The sequence below is a fragment of the Crinia signifera genome, chromosome 6 (assembly GCF_055691185.1).
Source record: "Crinia signifera chromosome 6, ASM5569118v1, whole genome shotgun sequence".
NCBI lineage: Eukaryota > Metazoa > Chordata > Amphibia > Anura > Myobatrachidae > Crinia > Crinia signifera.
In genome coordinates, this window is record NC_139222.1 from 294,542,819 (window position 1) to 294,568,535 (window position 25,717).

Sequence of the window (25,717 nt, forward strand, 5' to 3'; positions counted from 1 at the left end):
CCACTGGTTTCCCGTGTCCATCTCTCCAAAGTCCGGTGGACTCTTGGCCACATCCCTTCGACTTCCATACTGCTCTTTCCTGTGGGGAACACAAATTCTGCATGTCTATCAGTTTGGATGTGGATACCATGTTAAATGTACAGAGGTTTGTAGGATGGATGGAAATATTTACAGGGCATGCGGCCCTTTTCGCTGCCTCATCAGCGCGGCTGTTACCAAGGGACACCGGGTCCTTCTCTGATGTGTGAGCTTTGCACTTGATAACAGCCACTCTGTCTGGAAGCTGGATAGCTCCCAGAAGTTTTCTAATGTATGTCGCATGCGCCACTGGTGTGCCAGCCACCATCATGAAATTTCTGAGGCGCCATAGGGCTCCAAAATCATGTACTACTCCGAAAGCATATCTGGAGTCGGTATATATGTTAACTGATTTTCCTTTGGCCAGTTCACATGCTCTGGTCAGTGCTACCAGTTCCGCTACTTGTGCTGAGTGAGGTGGTCCCAAGGGTTCAGCTTCCACAATACCTTCTCCATCTACTACCGCGTAGCCTGTGCACAGCTCTCCCGTCTCCGTTTGTCTATGACAGCTACCATCAGTGAATAAGGTTATGTCTACCTCACTTAATGGGCTGTCGCTTATGTCAGGACGTGCTGTGAAGGTCTGATTCAGGTAGGTCATGCAATCATGTTTGTCCTCACCTTCACTAAACTCTGCTTTACCATATTCAGCAACATTCCCATCACCCTCCACCCTTTGTGCCTTGGAGGGCACATGAGGTAGGAATGTGGCTGAGTTTAGTGTGTTGCATCTTTTGATGGTAATATTTACTGGGGCCATCAGCGCCAGTTCCCACTTGGTGAACCGTGCTGAGGACACATGTCGTGTTTGGGCAGAATTTAGGAGGGCAGAGACAGCATGGGGAGCATGAACAGTTAAATCGTGTCCTAACACCACATCCTCACTCTTGTTTACTAGTTGTGCTATCGCAGCCACACTTCGTAAGCAAGTTGGGAGTGAGCGTGCTACTGTGTCCAGCTGGCCACTGTAGTACGCTACTGGTCGGTTGGCATCACCATGCTTTTGGACAATTACTCCTGCCGCACACCCAGCTGATTCTGTTCCGTACAGTTCAAAGGGTTTCCCGTAATCTGGCATTCCCAGTGCTGGGGCCTTTGTTAGGCTCACCTTTAGTTCCTCGAAAGCCAGCTCAGATTCCTCAGTATGAGAGACCCGGTCTGGCTTAGTTGAGGAAACCATCTCTTGTAGTGGTAATGCCAGAATAGAGAATCCTGGGACCCAATTGCGACAGTATCCACACATGCCTAGGAACGTACGGATCTGGTGCTGGGTCTGTGGCAGTACCATGTTTTGAATCGCTTGGATTCGGTCGTCGGTGAGGTGTCTCAGCCCTTGGGTAAGGCAGTGGCCCAGATACTTAACCCTGGTCTGGCATAATTGTAGCTTATCCTTTGATACTTTATGTCCTGTCTCTGAGAGATGCATCAGCAGCTGTCTAGTGTCATCTACTGATGACTCCAGTGACTCAGAACACAACAATAAGTCATCGACATATTGTATTAGTATCGAACCACTCATAGGTTGAAAGGATTGTAAACAATCATGCAAGGCCTGGGAGAAGATGCTGGGGCTGTCTATGAATCCCTGAGGGAGTCGAGTCCAGGTATACTGTACTCCTCTGTAGGTAAAGGCGAACAGATACTGGCTGTCGGGGTGTAAAGGGACAGAGAAAAACGCAGAACACAAATCAATGACTGTGAATTGAGTACAGTGAGGTGGGATTTGCATTAGGATGACAGCTGGGTTTGGCACTACGGGGAATTGTCTCTCAACTACTTTGTTTACCCCTCTTAGATCCTGCACTAGTCTGTAGCCCCTCCCCCCGCTCTTTTTCACAGGAAAGATGGGACTATTGGCCGTGCTGGAAGTTCTAACTAGGATTTCTTGTTGGAGCAATCGTTGGATCACTGGGTATACTCCTAGTTCGACTTCTGGTTTCAAAGGGTATTGCGGTATTTTTGGGGCTATCCTGCCTTCTTTTAAACGGATCTCTACTGGAGCTACATTTGCCATCAACCCAGCATCCTGTCCATCTTTAGTCCAAAGGGAACTCGGTATTTGTGCTGTAATTTCAGCTACCCTAGATGGATTTGACTCTACAACAGTGGAATACAACATTAGTCTCTGAGGACTGTCCAGCATATCTTGCACTTCTTGTGCAAGATTTCTAGAAGTGTCTTCAGAAATACCCCATCGGGGGTGCAATAGATGACACATCCCATTTTACATAGTAAATCTCTACCCAGGAGGTTAGTCGGGGCCGCTGCAGCCAACAGGAAAGAATGTTTGGTATGCAGAGGCCCGATTGTAACCTCCGCTGGTTTCGTCAGTGGGTAATGTTGTATTTTTCCTGTTACCCCGACTGCTGCTACTGATTGGTCAGTGAAACCCAAGTGAAGAGGAGTGTTGAGAACAGATCTGGCCGCCCCTGTATCAACCAAAAAGGTTTGCCTTACTCCAGCTATGTCAACCTTTACCTGAGGTTCTTCTCTAAGGTGTTGTGTTAATCTAACTGGCTGTAGGATACAGGTATGACCTGTTTCCTATTGTCTTACCTGGGTTGCCCTTAGTACAGTGTCAGCCATCAGATGGGGAGGAGGCATGTTGCGTGACCTGTCTGTCTCCTCCCATTGTCTAGGGGTTGGGTATCTCCGTGTCTCACCCTGGTGAGGCTCCCAGTCTCGCCTATGTGTTTTGTAACTCCTGGGGTTTTCTGACCTGCAGTGTGCGGAGTAGTGTCCTTCCTTATTGCAGTTGTAGCAAATTATTGGCTTTCTACCTGTGTCTCTGGTGTTTCGTTGGTATGCAGCTTTATTTGGGACATTTGTAAAAGCTTGGATGCTAACCGCCATTAGTTTTTCGGTTTGCATCTCTCTGTTTTTTGATATGTTTTTGTCATGGTCTACAGCAGATTCCCGTAGGGCATCTACTGTCATTCCTCGCCAATTTGGGAACGATGCCTGGATCCTGGTCCTCAATTTCTCTCTCAGCCCCTCCACTAACACAGAGACAACCATCTCCCTCAGGTGTGGGTTATCCTTAGGATCGGCGACACCAGTGTGTTTTGATACCGTCATCAAACCCCGGTTTAAATATTCGCTAGCTGCTTCACCATCTTTTTGTTTGATAGTGAATATCTTGCTATATTCCACTGCTGCAGGAAAATATACCCCCAACTGTAGGTTTATTAGGCGTATATTTTCCTGGTTGACCTCATCATTTATTTCCTTGTCGGCTCTCAACCCGCTATCCTGAATAAATTTCAAGATATCGATGTGAGTAGGGAGACAGGCCCTCAACATGATTCTCCAATCCTTGTTGGTGGGTTCATCAGAGTTTCCCAGATCCCTTACAAATTTCTGACATAATGTCAGATCTTTCCTAGGATCAGGGAAATCTGAAATGATGGACCGCAGTTCTAACCGTGTCCATGGATTTAGCATGGTCATCTTTCTGGTAGGTATCACACCCTCTCTGTCTGCCTTACCATAAGGAACCTCCAGCGTGCGTACAGGGTATGTTTGCACCACATCCGCATTACTGGGTCCTGATGTGGGGCTGTCTGTGTCTGTGTTGTGTAGTGCTTTCTTACCTGTGTCCAAGACTATGCTGTTGGCATCAGCCGTCTCCTCTTCCTGTGTTGGAGCCCCAGCAGCAGGTTTTGCTGGTTCAGCCTTTCCTTCAAGCATGTGTATTGCATGGGAGACGGCCAATGTCAACAGCTGATCGTTTTCCTCTCTGGTTTCCTTGTAAGGGGATAAGACAGGGTACAAGTTAGCAATGGTTAAATCTTTACGGATATTTTGCTTAGTGGTTATTAACCCCTCCGGCACATATGGGGGTAGGGGAGCGGTCGCGGTTGCATTCCTGTTGCGGCTGATTGTATCTGATATTGCTAGACATCCTCCCCATTGTTCCTGCCCTTCCTTCTGCCACAATTTAAGAATTTCTATGTGCTTTACTCTCTTCTTACGACAGGAGAGTAGACATATTTCATCTTTTACTGCCGATAAGATTTCTGGATCAAAGCTACCAACGCTGGGAAATTCTAACTTGCTGCCTTGTGTCATTCTTTTCCATTTCTTTTGGTAAACAACTGCTCGTTCACCGTGCTTACAGCACATTATGAAAGCCGCCGACCCTTTGGGTCGACTAGATTCCTCCCTAACTGACTCGGTATCCCTGTGTGACCTGTTATTTCCCATTGTTACAGGAATAAAAGTTCACAGCTAGCAGAAACCGGAGGGCCCTTTATCGGTTAATCACTCCCAAATCACTCCTTCTCCACAAAATGGCACTATTCCGCAATTAAGCGTGAAGCCCACTATGCGAGGTAATGTACTCAATCACCAAGTCTTTCAACTAGTAGTGAACTACTAGCCAACTTGCAAGGTGCGGCCAAATTTTTCCAGGACACAGCAAAACTTGTTTTTCCTGTATCCCCAAAAACTGGTATTTCTAAAGCAGCTGATCAGATCACTAGGTTCTGATTTAGCTTCTTGTACCCTCCCGGTGGATCAAAATAGGTAGGTCCACGGAAGGGGCAGTTCCTATGGGCACGCCGACACGTGCACCTTGTCCTACACCGGACTGTCCTACACTGGACTGCGATTCCTGTCCTACCCTGGACTGCGCTGAGTCGTGCCGTCACACACCCGTTCACCTCAGTTTTGTTTCAAACTGGGTGCTAGTTACACCTTGGTCCTATGCTTACTTGAAATATTTCTGTTCAGAAAAATCTTCCCAGGTTGGTAGTTTCTCACTAGATACTTATGCAGGTATAAATCCCTTTTAAATGGCTATAGGAATCTATTAAAATAATGTTTGAGTTGCTTGTTTTTGAGAAAATGAACAATAAAAAAAACTTATTTTCTCTTATTAATCACCGCTTTATCCACAGTACAGATGGGTCTGTTCCCATCCTTGCAGGGGATGGCGCTGGCGTCGCCAGCCGCCATCCCCGCCAGCGCCATGGCGATCGTGAGAAGGGGACGCGCGCGCACGAGAGGCGCACGCGCCCCCTTCCGACGGCGCTTCCAAACGTTTCCCCGGGTCCCGCCGCCTGCCCGCACCCCCCCTAACCCCCCCCTAACCCCGTCCGTCTCCCTGAGGCGGAGACGGACAGGGTTTCCGCCACGCTAGCGACGGAGACTGAGACGCGCGTGCGCGTGAGACGCACGCGCGTCTCAGTCTCCTCGCTGGCGAGGCTGCTGGCGGGTCGCCAGCGCGTACGTTCTGGCGACCCGCCAGCAAGGATGTGCATAGGCACATACTGTATATTACTATACTGTTTTAAATAAAGCTAGTGATTTAATACTGTTCACCTTTGAGTTCCTATGTGTGCTGCATGTGCAGTGCCAGTGAACAGCCACGTGTGTACGTGTGTTTTGTTAAACCTGTTCACAGGCCGCCGATGAATCGGCCACCCACGTGTTCTACAGTGTATTCGCAAGGTCGCGCTCGGGTTTCGCTATACGCAGTAATTGCGCATAAATATGGAATAAATCCCTTAACTTCGTTCGAAAGTTACGTATAAAGATGCGAAATAAATCCCGCACTTAATCCGTAAATTACGTACAAAGATGCGAAACTTTCCCAATGTGAGCACGTGCGCGCGCACCTTGCGTAATACACAATAGACGCTTCACGTTACTGTAAAAAGCCCAGAACTTATCGCCACGTGGCGGAGTCCCTGGCCCTGCAGTAACTAACAATAAAAGTTATAGTTTTGCACAGAGGGGATCCTCTATGTACTATACTAAACACAGGCCTTTGTCTCCACGTGTGCGAACTTTATTGCACGTGGCACATATACTGTAATAAACAAGCAACTCAAGACACTATACCCCGTTAAACTACTTGTGGCAGGCAGAAGTACAGCTTACTAAACACTTAAATATACTTTAAAACACGTGGCTTAATGTTTCCTTGGATTTCACTTATTGTACTTCGAGTTCAAACGCTAGCACCCCTCGAACCCTGCACCGCCGCAGACCTGGCCTATCCAGCAATGGATAATAAATACTTCCACCCTTTTGCTGGTATAGGTCAAGTCGCGCGTTTGGTACCGAGTTCCAGAGTGTGAAACGGCCGGACGCAGCCCCCAATTGTTAATGCTGTATTTAATATGATCCAAGAACAATAAGTGAAAAGCGTAGGTTACGTATAATGTCCGTAACCTGCGTACCTTTTATTCCTAGCTACGTGCGAACAAAACGTAGCGCAACGTAGCGTACCTTTATCGTGTATTATACACGGAAGAACCAATGCATTAATAAGAGATCCCTTCGCAGTACTTTGTCTCTGATCTGCGAATACACCTTTAAGGACAATGTCCGTAATATACCTTTATCGCTATATGCGAATAACAGACGAGACCACAGTATAAAGGTGCGGAGATAGAAACTCCGTAAATAATGTATTTAGTCCCTAATGGACAAAAGGGGATTACGGAAATAAGAAAAACAGGTATAACACGTAATGCAATCGTCTAACAATGAATATAATAATCAAGCTCTACTAGGGGAAAGAAAAACAGACACAGGATACAATCAGCCAACAATACAATAAAAGTAAGTACAGTGAATGCAACCGTTTACCGTCTCATCAAATATGCGCAGCGCAGTCCGGTCGGAGCTCGCTATGTTCAGGTTTGAACTATAGCCCGGTCAATGGTCAGGGAAAGGAAGATGTGCCGAAGTGACCGAGGCCGCCCTGGGTCACCTAACTTATAGGGTCAGAAGGGGGAGGTCAAAGGCCATTCCTATTGGTCAGGGTTCATATGTCAAGTCCTCTGTGATTGGGGCAAAATAATGCACCTGGTTTGGATAGGTGCAGGGGGAGTGAACTTTGGAGTCCTTTGTCTGTTGGCATCGTCGTCAGGGGTCGTAAATAGCAGTAAGAACCGGTTACAACTAGATTCTTTTGTTATACACATTTTAACAGAAACAGTCTTAGAAATATGGATTTTGTCCATAACTATCGGACCGTATGGATTGCGATTAATTCGCAATGACCAGAATACTGCGCATGAGAAACGGAACATAACGGTACTAAACACTATACAGACGGAAGTATGTAATGCTGACTAAACTATGTGTGGTGCTCTAAACCTTTAACTATATTTTATTTGGTGTCAGTATGGTGTTATGAATTTATGTGTAATAGTATGGTTGCTCTTCTGGTCCACTTTGTCACACAGACTCGGGTAAGTATACTTTATTTGCGCAACTCTGCGAACCAAAATGGCGGCCATACTATCCTAAAATGGCGTGTGTGCAACTCGACTTTAACAGGACACATGGTCACACACTGAGGTGCGTAGTGTGGTCAGGTATCTGCCTCATATCAGCCATACTGTCCCGGTATACGGTGTAAGATGGCGGGCTGGGGACATGTGGTCACACACTGAGGTCTTTAGTGTGGTCAGGTATCTGCCTCCTATCAGCCATACTGTCCCAGCATCAGGTGTAAGATGGCGGGCTGGGGACACGTGGTCACACACTGAGGTGTGTAGTGCGGTCAGGTATCTGCCTCATATCAGCCATACTGTCCCAGCATCATGTGTAAGATGGCGGGCTGGGAACACGTGGTCACGCACTGAGGTGCGTAGTGCGGTCAGGTATCTGCCTCCTATCAGACATACTGGGCTCAAATGGACAGATCGCTGCTCATCGTGATCTTCTGTCCTACCGCCATCAGTGGGAACAATGAAATAGAAACCATTTTATGATTGACCGCCCTTGTTGCATACATACATACATACATACATACATACCCCGAGAGCACTTGTTATATAAATACATACCATACATACACGGTAACCTGTAAGCATTGATAGATCTGTGGTAAATATTCCCTAATAATCTGAGTGAAGTCCCGTTACTGTTACCTCTCCCTCTCCTTTTAGGATTCTCTCAGCTCCTCTCCTGGCAGAAAGAGACTCGGCGTCCTCAGCGCGGCCTCCACCGAAACAGAGCTGGAAAGGATTTTACGGCGTAGGAAAGTGACAAGCGAGCAGGAAGCCTCTGGTAAGTGGGGGGGGGGGGGGCGAGATATTGCTAATATTGTGGTGTCTGATACCTGCTTCAGGGTCCCCTAGATCACCTCATCTCAGAAATCAGCGCACAGATGGTATAGAGACACCTGTATTGTACAAGGTTCTGACGCTTCCCCACTGTGCCCATAAAAAGCTGATCCTTTTGGGGAGCACCTGGTCCCCACATTCCCTGGATGACTTAGGAGTTATTTATATTATTGTTAAAAATGTAAAGAATGACCTCTGGTGTGATCTGTAATAAGGTGCAATTTGCACGTTTTCCGCAAACGTAGTAGCGTGTGATTTGGTGTAAAAATCGCACGTTTTGCCGCAACCATCACACAAATCGCAGGAACAATAGACCTGAGTGTGGCAGACGACATTGACAGAAGCATGTCACATTCTGGCGGGATCCGTTCACATATCGGGGAGATCCAATCACAGACTGGCGAGATCCGGCCAATCAGGGCGCAGATCAGTGAGTTCCGGTCACAGACTGCTGAGATCTGGGTCCCTCATATTAAAGCACCGAGCTCCAACAGCCAGTGGTGTAATGCCACAGCCAGGCAAAATAAATACACATCATTTTCTGAGATCTGCCCTTTTAACATAATAACAATGTCCGATTTGCATTATTTTACCCGACAGAGTGAAGATTAATGGACACCGGTACACAAATCCAGCGGTTGTAGAGGGCAGTGAGCGGAGACGGGACAGGGCTGCACAGTAGGGCGGAGTGAAAAAACTGAAATTGAGAAATTCAGAATGGGCTAGTGTGGGAAAGTTGTGACTTGACCTGAATAAGAAACGTGCAAAAGCTTTTTTATCTGAGTCAACATCTTCTGTTCTGGCAAGAGGCCTGAAGTTTCACTTTTTTGCTGAAAATGACGAAAACTGTGAAGATGCTCCGATCTAGTTATAATTATGTCAGGACGTCTTAGAGTGGTTTATTAATATACTTTAGCTTAGTAATAAACAGTACGAGCTTGTCCTAGTGCAAAGTGACTGACTGGTGGGAGAAAAATCCCTGATAAATGACCCATTTTCATGGTTAATTGTGATGATGGTGTTTTCTACGGAAATTATGGTGATTATGGCGTTTTCTCCAGAACGTGTTTTTTTTTTGTTGTTTTTTTTTGGGGGGGGGGGGAGGGGGGGGGAGAGGATGCTCTGTAATTGATGTGATCAAGAAAAGAAACTTGTTGGAAAAAAAACCAGGGTAAATCCCTTTTGTTTGCCTTTAATAGAATAGTGCACCTCTGTGTCTTCTAATGTCCAACAAACTCTTTACTGAATGCTCCAGTAAGTCCAGTAACAATGGATTACACTCTGTTCTTTAGGTGCAGGATGTAAAACATTTCTGTTTATTGTCTTTACTTGTGGCAGTTTATTTTAAACATGAATTGGTCTGAAAAACAGTTTTGCATCCCCTTTGCTGGGAACATGAAAGGGCTGCATTATGGCATATAGTTATGCCAAAGATAAGCCAATATATTAACAGTTAAATACATTGAAGTGTATTATGATATAATAAACAAATACATCTAATGTTTAGTGATATTTAAAATGATACATTAAACAGTTTACACTGTTACTTGTTATACTTATTGTAACAGTTACTGTTTTTCAATAACAGACTGCGAAGGAGATTCTCTAAGAATCTCCGCCCCTCTTCGCCGCCCATCGCATACTTAATTATCGCATATGTTGTAACATATGCGATAATTAAGGCAAAGGACAGCTCTTGCATTAAGAGCTGTCCTTTGCGGTGAGAGTCGTCGGGTCCCAGCAGGTCCCGGCGGCTCTCCCCTCCCTCCCACACCCGGTGCTGCTGCTGCGCCGGGCTCTCCTCCTCCCTGCACCCGGAAGAGGATCAGTGCAGGGAGGAGGTCACAGGTCCGGGCAGCACTGCACTGTGCTGCCCGGACACAGGTGAGGGGGGAGGGGGCGATGCGGGGCGGCGCAGGGCGGCGGAGGGATGCGGTAGAAGCCCATTGGCTTCTATGGGGCATCGCCAGATAACGGGGTTTTTACCGCATTTCTTGTTTAGAGAATCTCCCCCTTTAACAGTTATTTCTTATTAGCCAGATCTGACAACCAGACCCTCTTATTGATAAGACGCAATGGGGCAGATGTATGAAAGATCGTTATGGGGAGAAGGGTATCAGCGCACGTTATGTGCACTGATGCCGCTTCTCCCCCATGTATGATGGAGCCAGCGTGCGGTAAAGGACAGTGGAGCATAGCGCCCCTGTCCATATCAGTGCTGCTATCTAAATGATAGCAGGCCGAATGTACTGTATGAACGGTCAGCATCATTACTAGTGAAAAGGTAATGAGGCTTTTGAACTGTTATATCACTGCCTTCTGGCCCTTATTCAAACCTGATCACAGTAAAAATTGTTCTTAAAATGGGCAAAAAAATGCTGCACTGCAGGGGGGGCAGATGTAATAAGTGCAGAGAGAGTTAGATTTGTGAGTTATTTTGTTTCTGTGCAGGGTAAATTCTGGCTGCTTTATTTTTACACTGCAATTTATATTTCAGTTTCAACACACCCCATCCATATCTAACTCTCTCTGCACATGTTACATCTGCACCCCCTGCAGTGCAGCATTTTTTTGCCCATTTTGAGAACAAAGTTTTACTGCGATCAGGTTTGAATAAGGGCCAAAAGGCAGTGATACAACAGTTCACAGAAAAGCCTCACTACCTTTTCACTATTAATGATGACCGTTCATACATTCGGATAGCAGCACCGATATAGCAGCACCGATATGGACAGGGGCGCAGAGTGCCCCTGTCTTTTACCACACGCTGGCTCCATCATACATGGGGCAGAAGCAGCATCAGTGCACATAACGTGCCCTGATACCCCTTCTCCCCCATAACGATCTTACATACACACATAACGTGCGCTGATACCCCTTCTCCCCCATAACCATCTTACATACACACATAACGTGCGCTGATACCCCTTCTCCCCCATAACGATCTTACATACACACATAACGTGCGCTGATACCCCTTCTCCCCCATAACGATCTTACATACATACATAACGTGCGCTGATACCCCTTCTCCCCATAACGATCTTACATACACACATAACGTGCGCTGATACCCCTTCTCCCCCATAACCATCTTACATACACACATAACGTGCCCTGATACCCCTTCTCCCCCATAACCATCTTACATACACACATAACGTGCGCTGATACCCCTTCTCCCCCATAACGATCTTACATACACACATAACGTGCGCTGATACCCCTTCTCCCCCATAACCATCTTACATACACACATAACGTGCGCTGATACCCCTTCTCCCCCATAACGATCTTACATACACACATAACGTGCGCTGATACCCCTTCTCCCCCATAACGATCTTACATACACACATAACGTGCGCTGATACCCCTTCTCCCCCATAACGATCTTACATACACACATAACGTGCGCTGATACCCCTTCTCCCCCATAACGATCTTACATACACACATAACGTCAGCATAGCCAACTGACAGGTCTTAAGCTGGGGGGCACAGCACTAAAAAACTCTGATCATGTGCGGAATCTTGGTGTTGTCCTGGATAATGGCCTGACACTTAAACATCAGGTGTCAGCCACAATCAAATCCTCATTCTTTCATCTGAGAAACATAGCCAGAATCAAGCATTTAATTCCCTCAGAAGACCTTCCTAAAGTCATACATGCATTTATATCATCACGACTAGACTACTGCAATGCTCTCTACCTGGGTCTTCCAGCAAAAGAATTGCACCGCTTGCAGCTGGTACAAAATGCAGCCGCCAGACTATTAACTAACCAGCCCCGCTCCTGCCACATAACTCCCATTCTCTACGCCCTTCACTGGCTACCTGTAAAATGGCGAATCGTTTTCAAGATTGGCTTACTCACTTTCAAGGCCCTACATGACCAGGGCCCAAGGTACCTGCAACAGCTGCTGATCCCTTACTGTCCTACTCGATTACTACGTTCCACTGAAGAAGGACTACTAACAGTACCCAGAATCTCCCTGAATTCATCTGGGGGTCGAGCTTTCAACTTTGCTGCCCCAACTCTGTGGAACTCTCTTCCTCGCACAGTGCGAGAAGCGCCCACTATAGAATCCTTTAAAAATAGACTAAAGACATACTTATTTACTCAAGCATTTCACTGACATCTACTGTTAAGTTTGTTTTGTATTTCGAGCTGTAAAGACAATGTGTGAAGCACTTTGAGTCCTATTGGGAGAAAAGTGCTATATAAATATCATTATTATTATTATTATTATTAACGTGCGCTGATACCCCTTCTCCCCCATAACGATCTCACATACACACATAACGTGCGCTGATACCCCTTCTCCCCCATAACGATCTTACATACACACATAACGTGCGCTGATACCCCTTCTCCCCCATAACGATCTTACATACACACATAACGTGCGCTGATACCCCTTCTCCCCCATAACGATCTTACATACACACATAACGTGCGCTGATACCCCTTCTCCCCCATAACGATCTTACATACACACATAACGTGCGCTGATACCCCTTCTCCCCCATAACGATCTCACATACACACATAACGTGCGCTGATACCCCTTCTCCCCCATAACGATCTCACATACACACATAACGTGCGCTGATACCCCTTCTCCCCCATAACGATCTTACATACACACATAACGTGCGCTGATACCCCTTCTCCCCCATAACGATCTCACATACACAAATAACGTGCGCTGATACCCCTTCTCCCCCATAACGATCTCACATACACACATAACGTGCGCTGATACCCCTTCTCCCCCATAACCATCTTACATACACACATAACGTGCGCTGATACCCCTTCTCCCCCATAACGATCTTACATACACACATAACGTGCGCTGATACCCCTTCTCCCCCGTAACGATCTCACATACACACATAACGTGCGCTGATACCCCTTCTCCCCCGTAACGATCTTACATACACACATAACGTGCGCTGATACCCCTTCTCCCCCATAACGATCTTACATACACACATAACGTGCGCTGATACCCCTTCTCCCCCATAACGATCTTACATACACACATAACGTGCGCTGATACCCCTTCTCCCCCATAACCATCTTACATACACACATAACGTGCGCTGATACCCCTTCTCCCCCATAACGATCTTACATACACACATAACGTGCGCTGATACCCCTTCTCCCCCATAACGATCTCACATACACACATAACGTGCGCTGATACCCCTTCTCCCCCATAACGATCTTACATACATATATAACGTGCGCTGATACCCCTTCTCCCCCATAACGATCTCACATACACACATAACGTGCGCTGATACCCCTTCTCCCCATAACGATCTCACATACACACATAACGTGCGCTGATACCCCTTCTCCCCCATAACCATCTTACATACACACATAACGTGCGCTGATACCCCTTCTCCCCCATATCCATCTTACATACACACATAACGTGCGCTGATACCCCTTCTCCCCCATAACGATCTTACATACACACATAACGTGCGCTGATACCCCTTCTCCCCCATAACGATCTTACATACACACATAACGTGCGCTGATACCCCTTCTCCCCCATAACGATCTTACATACACACATAACGTGCGCTGATACCCCTTCTCCCCCATAACGATCTTACATACACACATAACGTGCGCTGATACCCCTTCTCCCCTTCTCCCCATAACGATCTTACATACACACATAACGTGCGCTGATACCCCTTCTCCCCCATAACGATCTTACATACACACATAACGTGCGCTGTTACCCCTTCTCCCCCGTAACGATCTTACATACACACATAACGTGCGCTGATACCCCTTCTCCCCCGTAACGATCTCACATACACACATAACGTGCGCTGATACCCCTTCTCCCCCGTAACCATCTTACATACACACATAACGTGCACTGATACCCATTCTCCCCCATAACGATCTTACATACACACATAACGTGCGCTGATACCCCTTCTCCCCCCATAACGATCTTACATACACACATAACGTGCGCTGATACCCCTTCTCCCCCATAACGATCTTACATACACACATAACGTGCGCTGATACCCCTTCTCCCCCATAACGATCTTACATACACACATAACGTGCGCTGATACCCCTTCTCCCCCATAACGATCTCACATACACACATAACGTGCGCTGATACCCCTTCTCCCCCATAACGATCTCACATACACACATAACGTGCGCTGATACCCCTTCTCCCCCATAACGATCTCACATACACACATAACGTGCGCTGATACCCCTTCTCCCCCATAACGATCTTACATACACACATAACGTGCGCTGATACCCCTTCTCCCCCATAACGATCTTACATACACACATAACGTGCGCTGATACCCCTTCTCCCCCATAACGATCTTACATACACACATAACGTGCGCTGATACCCCTTCTCCCCCATAACGATCTTACATACACACATAACGTGCGCTGATACCCCTTCTCCCCCATAACGATCTTACATACACACATAACGTGCGCTGATACCCCTTCTCCCCCATAACCATCTTACATACACACATAACGTGCGCTGATACCCCTTCTCCCCCATAACCATCTTACATACACACATAACGTGCGCTGATACCCCTTCTCCCCCATAACGATCTTACATACACACATAACGTGCGCTGATACCCCTTCTCCCCATAACCATCTTACATACACACATAACGTGCGCTGATACCCCTTCTCCCCCATAACGATCTTACATACACACATAACGTGCGCTGATACCCCTTCTCCCCATAACCATCTTACATACACACATAACGTGCGCTGATACCCCTTCTCCCCCATAACGATCTCACATACACACATAACGTGCGCTGATACCCCTTCTCCCCCATAACGATCTTACATACACACATAACGTGCGCTGATACCCCTTCTCCCCCATAACGATCTTACATACACACATAACGTGCGCTGATACCCCTTCTCCCCCATAACGATCTCACATACACACATAACGTGCGCTGATACCCCTTCTCCCCCATAACCATCTTACATACACACATAACGTGCGCTGATACCCCTTCTCCCCCATAACGATCTTACATACACACATAACGTGCGCTGATACCCCTTCTCCCCCATAACGATCTTACATACACACATAACGTGCGCTGATACCCCTTCTCCCCCATAACGATCTCACATACACACATAACGTGCGCTGATACCCCTTCTCCCCCATAACGATCTCACATACACACATAACGTGCGCTGATACCCCTTCTCCCCCATAACGATCTCACATACACACATAACGTGCGCTGATACCCCTTCTCCCCCATAACGATCTTACATACACACATAACGTGCGCTGATACCCCTTCTCCCCCATAACGATCTTACATACACACATAACGTGCGCTGATACCCCTTCTCCCCCATAACGATCTTACATACACACATAACGTGCGCTGATACCCCTTCTCCCCCATAACGATCTTACATACACACATAACGTGCGCTGATACCCCTTCTCCCCCATAACGATCTTACATACACACATAACGTGCGCTGATACCCCTTCTCCCCCATAACGATCTTACATACACACATAACGTGCGCTGATACCCCTTCTCCCCCATAACCATCTTACATACACACATAACGTGCGCTGATACCCCTTCTCCCCCATAACGATCTTACATACACACATAACGTGCGCTGATACCCCTTCTCCCCCATAACCATCTTACATACACACATAACGTGCGCTGATACCCCTTCTCCCCATAACGATCTCACATACACACATAACGTGCGCTGATACCCCTTCTCCCCCATAACGATCTCACATACACACATAACGTGCGCTGATACCCCTTCTCCCCCATAACCATCTCACATACACACATAACGTGCGCTGATACCCCTTCTCCCCCATAACCATCTTACATACACACATAACGTGCGCTGATACCCCTTCTCCCCCATAACCATCTTACATACACACATAACGTGCGCTGATACCCCTTCTCCCCCATAACGATCTTACATACACACATAACGTGCGCTGATACCCCTTCTCCCCCATAACGATCTTACATACACACATAACGTGCGCTGATACCCCTTCTCCCCCATAACGATCTTACATACACACATAACGTGCGCTGATACCCCTTCTCCCCCATAACGATCTTACATACACACATAACGTGCGCTGATACCCCTTCTCCCCCATAACCATCTTACATACACACATAACGTGCGCTGATACCCCTTCTCCCCCATAACGATCTTACATACACACATAACGTGCGCTGATACCCCTTCTCCCCATAACCATCTTACATACACACATAACGTGCGCTGATACCCCTTCTCCCCCATAACGATCTTACATACACACATAACGTGCGCTGATACCCCTTCTCCCCATAACCATCTTACATACACACATAACGTGCGCTGATACCCCTTCTCCCCCATAACGATCTCACATACACACATAACGTGCGCTGATACCCCTTCTCCCCCATAACGATCTTACATACACACATAACGTGCGCTGATACCCCTTCTCCCCCATAACGATCTTACATACACACATAACGTGCGCTGATACCCCTTCTCCCCCATAACGATCTCACATACACACATAACGTGCGCTGATACCCCTTCTCCCCCATAACCATCTTACATACACACATAACGTGCGCTGATACCCCTTCTCCCCCATAACGATCTTACATACACACATAACGTGCGCTGATACCCCTTCTCCCCCATAACGATCTTACATACACACATAACGTGCGCTGATACCCCTTCTCCCCCATAACGATCTTACATACACACATAACGTGCGCTGATACCCCTTCTCCCCCATAACGATCTTACATACACACATAACGTGCGCTGATACCCCTTCTCCCCCATAACGATCTCACATACACACATAACGTGCGCTGATACCCCTTCTCCCCCATAACGATCTCACATACACACATAACGTGCGCTGATACCCCTTCTCCCCCATAACGATCTTACATACACACATAACGTGCGCTGATACCCCTTCTCCCCCATAACGATCTCACATACACAAATAACGTGCGCTGATACCCCTTCTCCCCCATAACGATCTCACATACACACATAACGTGCGCTGATACCCCTTCTCCCCCATAACCATCTTACATACACACATAACGTGCGCTGATACCCCTTCTCCCCCGTAACCATCTTACATACACACATAACGTGCGCTGATACCCCTTCTCCCCCGTAACGATCTCACATACACACATAACGTGCGCTGATACCCCTTCTCCCCCGTAACGATCTTACATACACACATAACGTGCGCTGATACCCCTTCTCCCCCATAACGATCTTACATACACACATAACGTGCGCTGATACCCCTTCTCCCCCATAACGATCTTACATACACACATAACGTGCGCTGATACCCCTTCTCCCCCATAACCATCTTACATACACACATAACGTGCGCTGATACCCCTTCTCCCCCATAACGATCTTACATACACACATAACGTGCGCTGATACCCCTTCTCCCCATAACGATCTTACATACACACATAACGTGCGCTGATACCCCTTCTCCCCCATAACGATCTTACATACATATATAACATGCGCTGATACCCCTTCTCCCCCATAACGATCTCACATACACACATAACGTGCGCTGATACCCCTTCTCCCCATAACGATCTCACATACACACATAACGTGCGCTGATACCCCTTCTCCCCCATAACCATCTTACATACACACATAACGTGCGCTGATACCCCTTCTCCCCCATAACCATCTTACATACACACATAACGTGCGCTGATACCCCTTCTCCCCCATAACGATCTTACATACACACATAACGTGCGCTGATACCCCTTCTCCCCCATAACGATCTTACATACACACATAACGTGCGCTGATACCCCTTCTCCCCCATAACGATCTTACATACACACATAACGTGCGCTGATACCCCTTCTCCCCCATAACGATCTTACATACACACATAACGTGCGCTGATACCCCTTCTCCCCATAACGATCTTACATACACACATAACGTGCGCTGATACCCTTCTCCCCCATAACGATCTTACATACACACATAACGTGCGCTGTTACCCCTTCTCCCCCATAACGATCTTACATACACACATAACGTGCGCTGATACCCCTTCTCCCCCGTAACGATCTCACATACACACATAACGTGCGCTGATACCCCTTCTCCCCCATAACCATCTTACATACACACATAACGTGCGCTGATACCCATTCTCCCCCATAACGATCTTACATACACACATAACGTGCGCTGATACCCCTTCTCCCCCATAACGATCTTACATACACACATAACGTGCGCTGATACCCCTTCTCCCCCATAACGATCTTACATACACACATAACGTGCGCTGATACCCCTTCTCCCCCATAACGATCTTACATACACACATAACGTGCGCTGATACCCCTTCTCCCCCATAACGATCTCACATACACACATAACGTGCGCTGATACCCCTTCTCCCCATAACGATCTCACATACACACATAACGTGCGCTGATACCCCTTCTCCCCCATAACGATCTTACATACACACATAACGTGCGCTGATACCCCCTTCTCCCCCATAACGATCTTACATACACACATAACCTGCGCCGATACCACTTCTCCCCCATAACGATCTTACATACACACATAACGTGCGCTGATACCCCTTCTCCCCCATAACGATCTTACATACACACATAACGTGCGCTGATACCCCTTCTCCCCCATAACGATCTTACATACACACATAACGTGCGCTGATACCCCTTCTCCCCCATAACGATCTTACATACACACATAACGTGCGCTGATACCCCTTCTCCCCCATAACCATCTACATACACACATAACGTGCCGCTGATACCCCTTCTCCCCCATAACCATCTTACATACACACATAACGTGCGCTGATACCCCTTCTCCCCCATAACGATCTTACATACACACATAACGTGCGCTGATACCCCTTCTCCCCCATAACCATCTTACATACACACATAACGTGCGCTGATACCCCTTCTCCCCATAACGATCTCACATACACACATAACGTGCGCTGATACCCCTTCTCCCCCATAACGATCTCACATACACACATAACGTGCGCTGATACCCCTTCTCCCCATAACGATCTCACATACACACATAACGTGCGCTGATACCCCTTCTCCCCCATAACCATCTTACATACACACATAACGTGCGCTGATACCCCTTCTCCCCCATAACCATCTTACATACACACATAACGTGCGCTGATACCCCTTCTCCCCCATAACCATCTTACATACACACATAACGTGCGCTGATACCCCTTCTCCCCCATAACGATCTTACATACACACATAACGTGCGCTGATACCCCTTCTCCCCCATAACGATCTTACATACACACATAACGTGCGCTGATACCCCTTCTCCCCCATAACGATCTTACATACACACATAACGTGCGCTGATACCCCTTCTCCCCCATAACCATCTTACATACACACATAACGTGCGCTGATACCCCTTCTCCCCCATAACGATCTTACATACACACATAACGTGCGCTGATACCCCTTCTCCCCATAACCATCTTACATACACACATAACGTGCGCTGATACCCCTTCTCCCCCATAACGATCTTACATACACACATAACGTGCGCTGATACCCCTTCTCCCCCATAACCATCTTACATACACACATAACGTGCGCTGATACCCCTTCTCCCCCCATAACGATCTCACATACACACATAACGTGCGCTGATACCCCTTCTCCCCCATAACGATCTCACATACACACATAACGTGCGCTGATACCCCTTCTCCCCCATAACGATCTCACATACACACATAACGTGCGCTGATACCCCTTCTCCCCCATAACGATCTCACATACACACATAACGTGCGCTGATACCCCTTCTCCCCATAACCATCTCACATACACACATAACGTGCGCTGATACCCCTTCTCCCCATAACCATCTTACATACACACATAACGTGCGCTGATACCCCTTCTCCCCCCATAACCATCTTACATACACACATAACGTGCGCTGATACCCCTTCTCCCCCATAACCATCTTACATACACACATAACGTGCGCTGATACCCCTTCTCCCCATAACGATCTTACATACACACATAACGTGCGCTGATACCCTTCTCCCCATAACGATCTTACATACACACATAACGTGCGCTGATACCCCTTCTCCCCCATAACCATCTTACATACACACATAACGTGCGCTGATACCCCTTCTCCCCCATAACGATCTTACATACACACATAACGTGCGCTGATACCCCTTCTCCCCCATAACCATCTTACATACACAACATAACGTGCGCTGATACCCCTTCTCCCCCATAACCATCTTACATACACACATAACGTGCGCTGATACCCCTTCTCCCCCATAACGATCTCACATACACACATAACGTGCGCTGATACCCCTTCTCCCCCATAACGATCTCACATACACACATAACGTGCGCTGATACCCCTTCTCCCCCATAACGATCTTACATACATACATAACGTGCGCTGATACCCCTTCTCCCCCATAACGATCTTACATACACACATAACGTGCGCTGATACCCCTTCTCCCCATAACGATCTCACATACACACATAACGTGCGCTGATACCCCTTCTCCCCCATAACCATCTTACATACACACATAACGTGCGCTGATACCCCTTCTCCCCCATAACGATCTTACATAAACACATAACGTGCGCTGATACCCCTTCTCCCCCATAACGATCTTACATACACACATAACGTGCGCTGATACCCCTTCTCCCCCATAACGATCTCACATACACACATAACGTGCGCTGATACCCCTTCTCCCCATAACGATCTCACATACACACATAACGTGCGCTGATACCCCTTCTCCCCCATAACCATCTTACATACACACATAACGTGCGCTGATACCCCTTCTCCCCCATAACGATCTCACATACACACATAACGTGCGCTGATACCCCTTCTCCCCCATAACGATCTTACATACATACATAACGTGCGCTGATACCCCTTCTCCCCATAACGATCTTACATACACACATAACGTGCGCTGATACCCCTTCTCCCCATAACGATCTCACATACACACATAACGTGCGCTGATACCCCTTCTCCCCCATAACGATCTCACATACACACATAACGTGCGCTGATACCCCTTCTCCCCCATAACGATCTTACATACACACATAACGTGCGCTGATACCCTTCTCCCCCATAACGATCTTACATACACACATAACGTGCGCTGATACCCCTTCTCCCCATAACGATCTTACATACACACATAACGTGCGCTGATACCCCTTCTCCCCCATAACGATCTTACATACACACATAACGTGCGCTGATACCCCTTCTCCCCATAACGATCTTACATACACACATAACGTGCGCTGATACCCCTTCTCCCCATAACGATCTTACATACACACATAACGTGCGCTGATACCCCTTCTCCCCCATAACGATCTTACATACACACATAACGTGCGCTGATACCCCTTCTCCCCCATAACGATCTTACATACACACATAACGTGCGCTGATACCCCTTCTCCCCCATAACGATCTTACATACACACATAACGTGCGCTGATACCCCTTCTCCCCCATAACCATCTTACATACACACATAACGTGCGCTGATACCCCTTCTCCCCCATAACGATCTTACATAAACACATAACGTGCGCTGATACCCCTTCTCCCCCATAACGATCTTACATAAACACATAACGTGCGCTGATACCCCTTCTCCCCATAACGATCTTACATACACACATAACGTGCCGCTGATACCCCTTCTCCCCATAACGATCTTACATACACACATAACGTGCGCTGATACCCCTTCTCCCCATAACCATCTTACATACACACATAACGTGCGCTGATACCCCTTCTCCCCCATAACCATCTTACATACACACATAACGTGCGCTGATACCCCTTCTCCCCCATAACCATCTTACATAAACACATAACGTGCGCTGATACCCCTTCTCCCCATAAGGATCTTACATACACACATAACGTGCGCTGATACCCCTTCTCCCCATAACCATCTTACATACACACATAACGTGCGCTGATACCCCTTCTCCCCATAACCATCTTACATACACACATAACGTGCGCTGATACCCCTTCTCCCCCATAACGATCTTACATACACACATAACGTGCGCTGATACCCCTTCTCCCCATAACGATCTTACATACACACATAACGTGCGCTGATACCCCTTCTCCCCCATAACGATCTTACATACACACATAACGTGCGCTGATACCCCTTTCCCCATAACCATCTTACATACACACATAACGTGCGCTGATACCCCTTCTCCCCCATAACGATCTTACATACACACATAACGTGCGCTGATACCCCTTCTCCCCCATAACCATCTCACATACACACATAACGTGCGCTGATACCCCTTCTCCCCCATAACGATCTTACATAAACACATAACGTGCGCTGATACCCCTTCTCCCCCATAACCATCTTACATACACACATAACGTGCGCTGATACCCCTTCTCCCCCATAACGATCTTACATACACACATAACGTGCGCTGATACCCCTTCTCCCCCATAACCATCTTACATACACACATAACTTGCGCTGATACCCCTTCTCCCCATAACCATCTTACATACACACATAACGTGCACTGATACCCCTTCTCCCCCATAACGATCTTACATACACACATAACGTGCGCTGATACCCCTTCTCCCCATAACCATCTTACATACACACATAACGTGCGCTGATACCCCTTCTCCCCATAACGATCTCACATACACACATAACGTGCGCTGATACCCCTTCTCCCCCATAACCATCTTACATACACACATAACGTGCGCTGATACCCCTTCTCCCCCATAACCATCTTACATACACACATAACGTGCGCTGATACCCCTTCTCCCCATAACGATCTCACATACACACATAACGTGCGCTGATACCCCTTCTCCCCCATAACGATCTTACATACACACATAACGTGCGCTGATACCCATTCTCCCCATAACGATCTCACATACACACATAACGTGCGCTGATACCCCTTCTCCCCCATAACCATCTTACATACACACATAACGTGCGCTGATACCCCTTCTCCCCATAACGATCTTACATACACACATAACGTGCGCTGATACCCCTTCTCCCCCATAACGATCTCACATACACACATAACGTGCGATGATACCCCTTCTCCCCCATAACGATCTTACATAAACACATAACGTGCGCTGATACCCCTTCTCCCCATAACGATCTCACATACACACATAACGTGCGCTGATACCCCTTCTCCCCCATAACCATCTTACATACACACATAACGTGCGCTGATACCCCTTCTCCCCCATAACGATCTTACATACACACATAACGTGCGCTGATACCCCTTCTCCCATAACGATCTTACATACACACATAACGTGCGCTGATACCCCTTCTCCCCCATAACGATCTTACATACACACATAACGTGCGCTGATACCCCTTCTCCCCCATAACGATCTCACATACACACATAACGTGCGCTGATACCCCTTCTCCCCATAACGATCTCACATAGGGCGGGATGTTATAACATCCGCGGCCCCCCTTCGCCGGACATTGCATTATTAGTAACGGCATATGCTATAACATATGCCGTTATTCATGCAAGGGACAGCTCTTGCGGTAAGAGCTGTCCCTTGCGATGCGGTGCCGTCACTGGACTTCCGGGTCTGTGACCCGGGAGTCCATCTGCGCATGCGCAGACCCCGGCGCCGGCCGCAGGGCACGCTGGGAGGGATCCGTGACGGATCCCTCAAACAGCGCTGCGGTAAGAAGCCCATAGGCTTCTGCAGGATTCGCCAGCTTTAGCTGGCGATTCCCTCCGCAGCGCTGACACTGCGGAGGCGCCATATAGCATATAGAAATGCGGTAGAAACCCCGAAAACGGGGTTTTTACCGCATTTCTGCTATATAGCATCCCGCCCATACACACATAACGTGCGCTGATACCCCTTCTCCCCCATAACGATCTTACATACATACATAACGTGCGCTGATACCCCTTCTCCCCCATAACGATCTTACATACACACATAACGTGCGCTGATACCCCTTCTCCCCCATAACGATCTTACATACACACATAACGTGCGCTGATACCCCTTCTCCCCATAACGATCTTACATACACACATAACGTGCGCTGATACCCCTTCTCCCCATAACGATCTTACATACACACATAACGTGCGCTGATACCCCTTCTCCCCCATAACGAATCTTACATACACACATAACGTGCGCTGATACCCCTTCTCCCCCATAACGATCTTACATACACACATAACGTGCGCTGATACCCCTTCTCCCCCATAACGATCTTACATACACACATAACGTGCGCTGATACCCCTTCTCCCCCATAACGATCTTACATACACACATAACGTGCCCTGATACCCCTTCTCCCCTTCTCCCCATAACGATCTTACATACAAACATAAAGTGCGCTGATACCCCTTCTCCCCCATAACGATCTTACATACACACATAACGTGCGCTGTTACCCCTTCTCCCCCATAACGATCTTACATACACACATAACGTGCGCTGATACCCCTTCTCCCCCATAACGATCTCACATACACACATAACGTGCGCTGATACCCCTTCTCACCCATAACCATCTTACATACACACATAACGTGCGCTGATACCCTTCTCCCCCATAACGATCTTACATACACACATAACGTGCGCTGATACCCTTCTCCCCCATAACGATCTTACATACACACATAATGTGCGCTGATACCCTTCTCCCCCATAACGATCTTACATACACACATAACGTGCGCTGATACCCCTTCTCCCCCATACGATCTCACATACACACATAACGTGCGCTGATACCCCTTCTCCCCCATAACCATCTTACATACACACATAACGTGCGCTGATACCCCTTCTACCCCCATAACGATCTTACATACACACATAACGTGCGCTGATACCCCTTCTCCCCCATAACGATCTTACATACACACATACGTGCGCTGATACCCCTTCTCCCCCATAACGATCTACATACACACATAACGTGCGCTGATACCCCTTCTCCCCCATAACGATCTCACATACACACATAACGTGCGCTGATACCCCTTCTCCCCCATAACGATCTCACATACACACATAACGTGCGCTGATACCCCTTCTCCCCCATAACGATCTCACATACACACATAACGTGCGCTGAAATACCCCTTCTCCCATAACGATCTCACACTACACACATACGTGCGCTGATACCCCTTCTCCCCCATAACGATCTCTCAACATACACAAATAACGTGCGCTGATA

General features: G+C 47.5%; 1 protein-coding gene across 1 annotated transcript in view; it reads left to right on the forward strand.

Annotated features, from left to right (window-relative positions):
* The window catches only part of SHTN1 (shootin 1), a 370,192-nt gene that overhangs the window by 313,056 nt on the left and 31,419 nt on the right, over positions 1 to 25,717 (forward strand). The window contains exon 15 of the mRNA XM_083149946.1: positions 7,989 to 8,109. Within this exon, the coding sequence (XP_083006072.1) occupies positions 7,989 to 8,109 (121 nt within the window). The remainder of the gene's footprint in view (positions 1 to 7,988; positions 8,110 to 25,717) is intronic.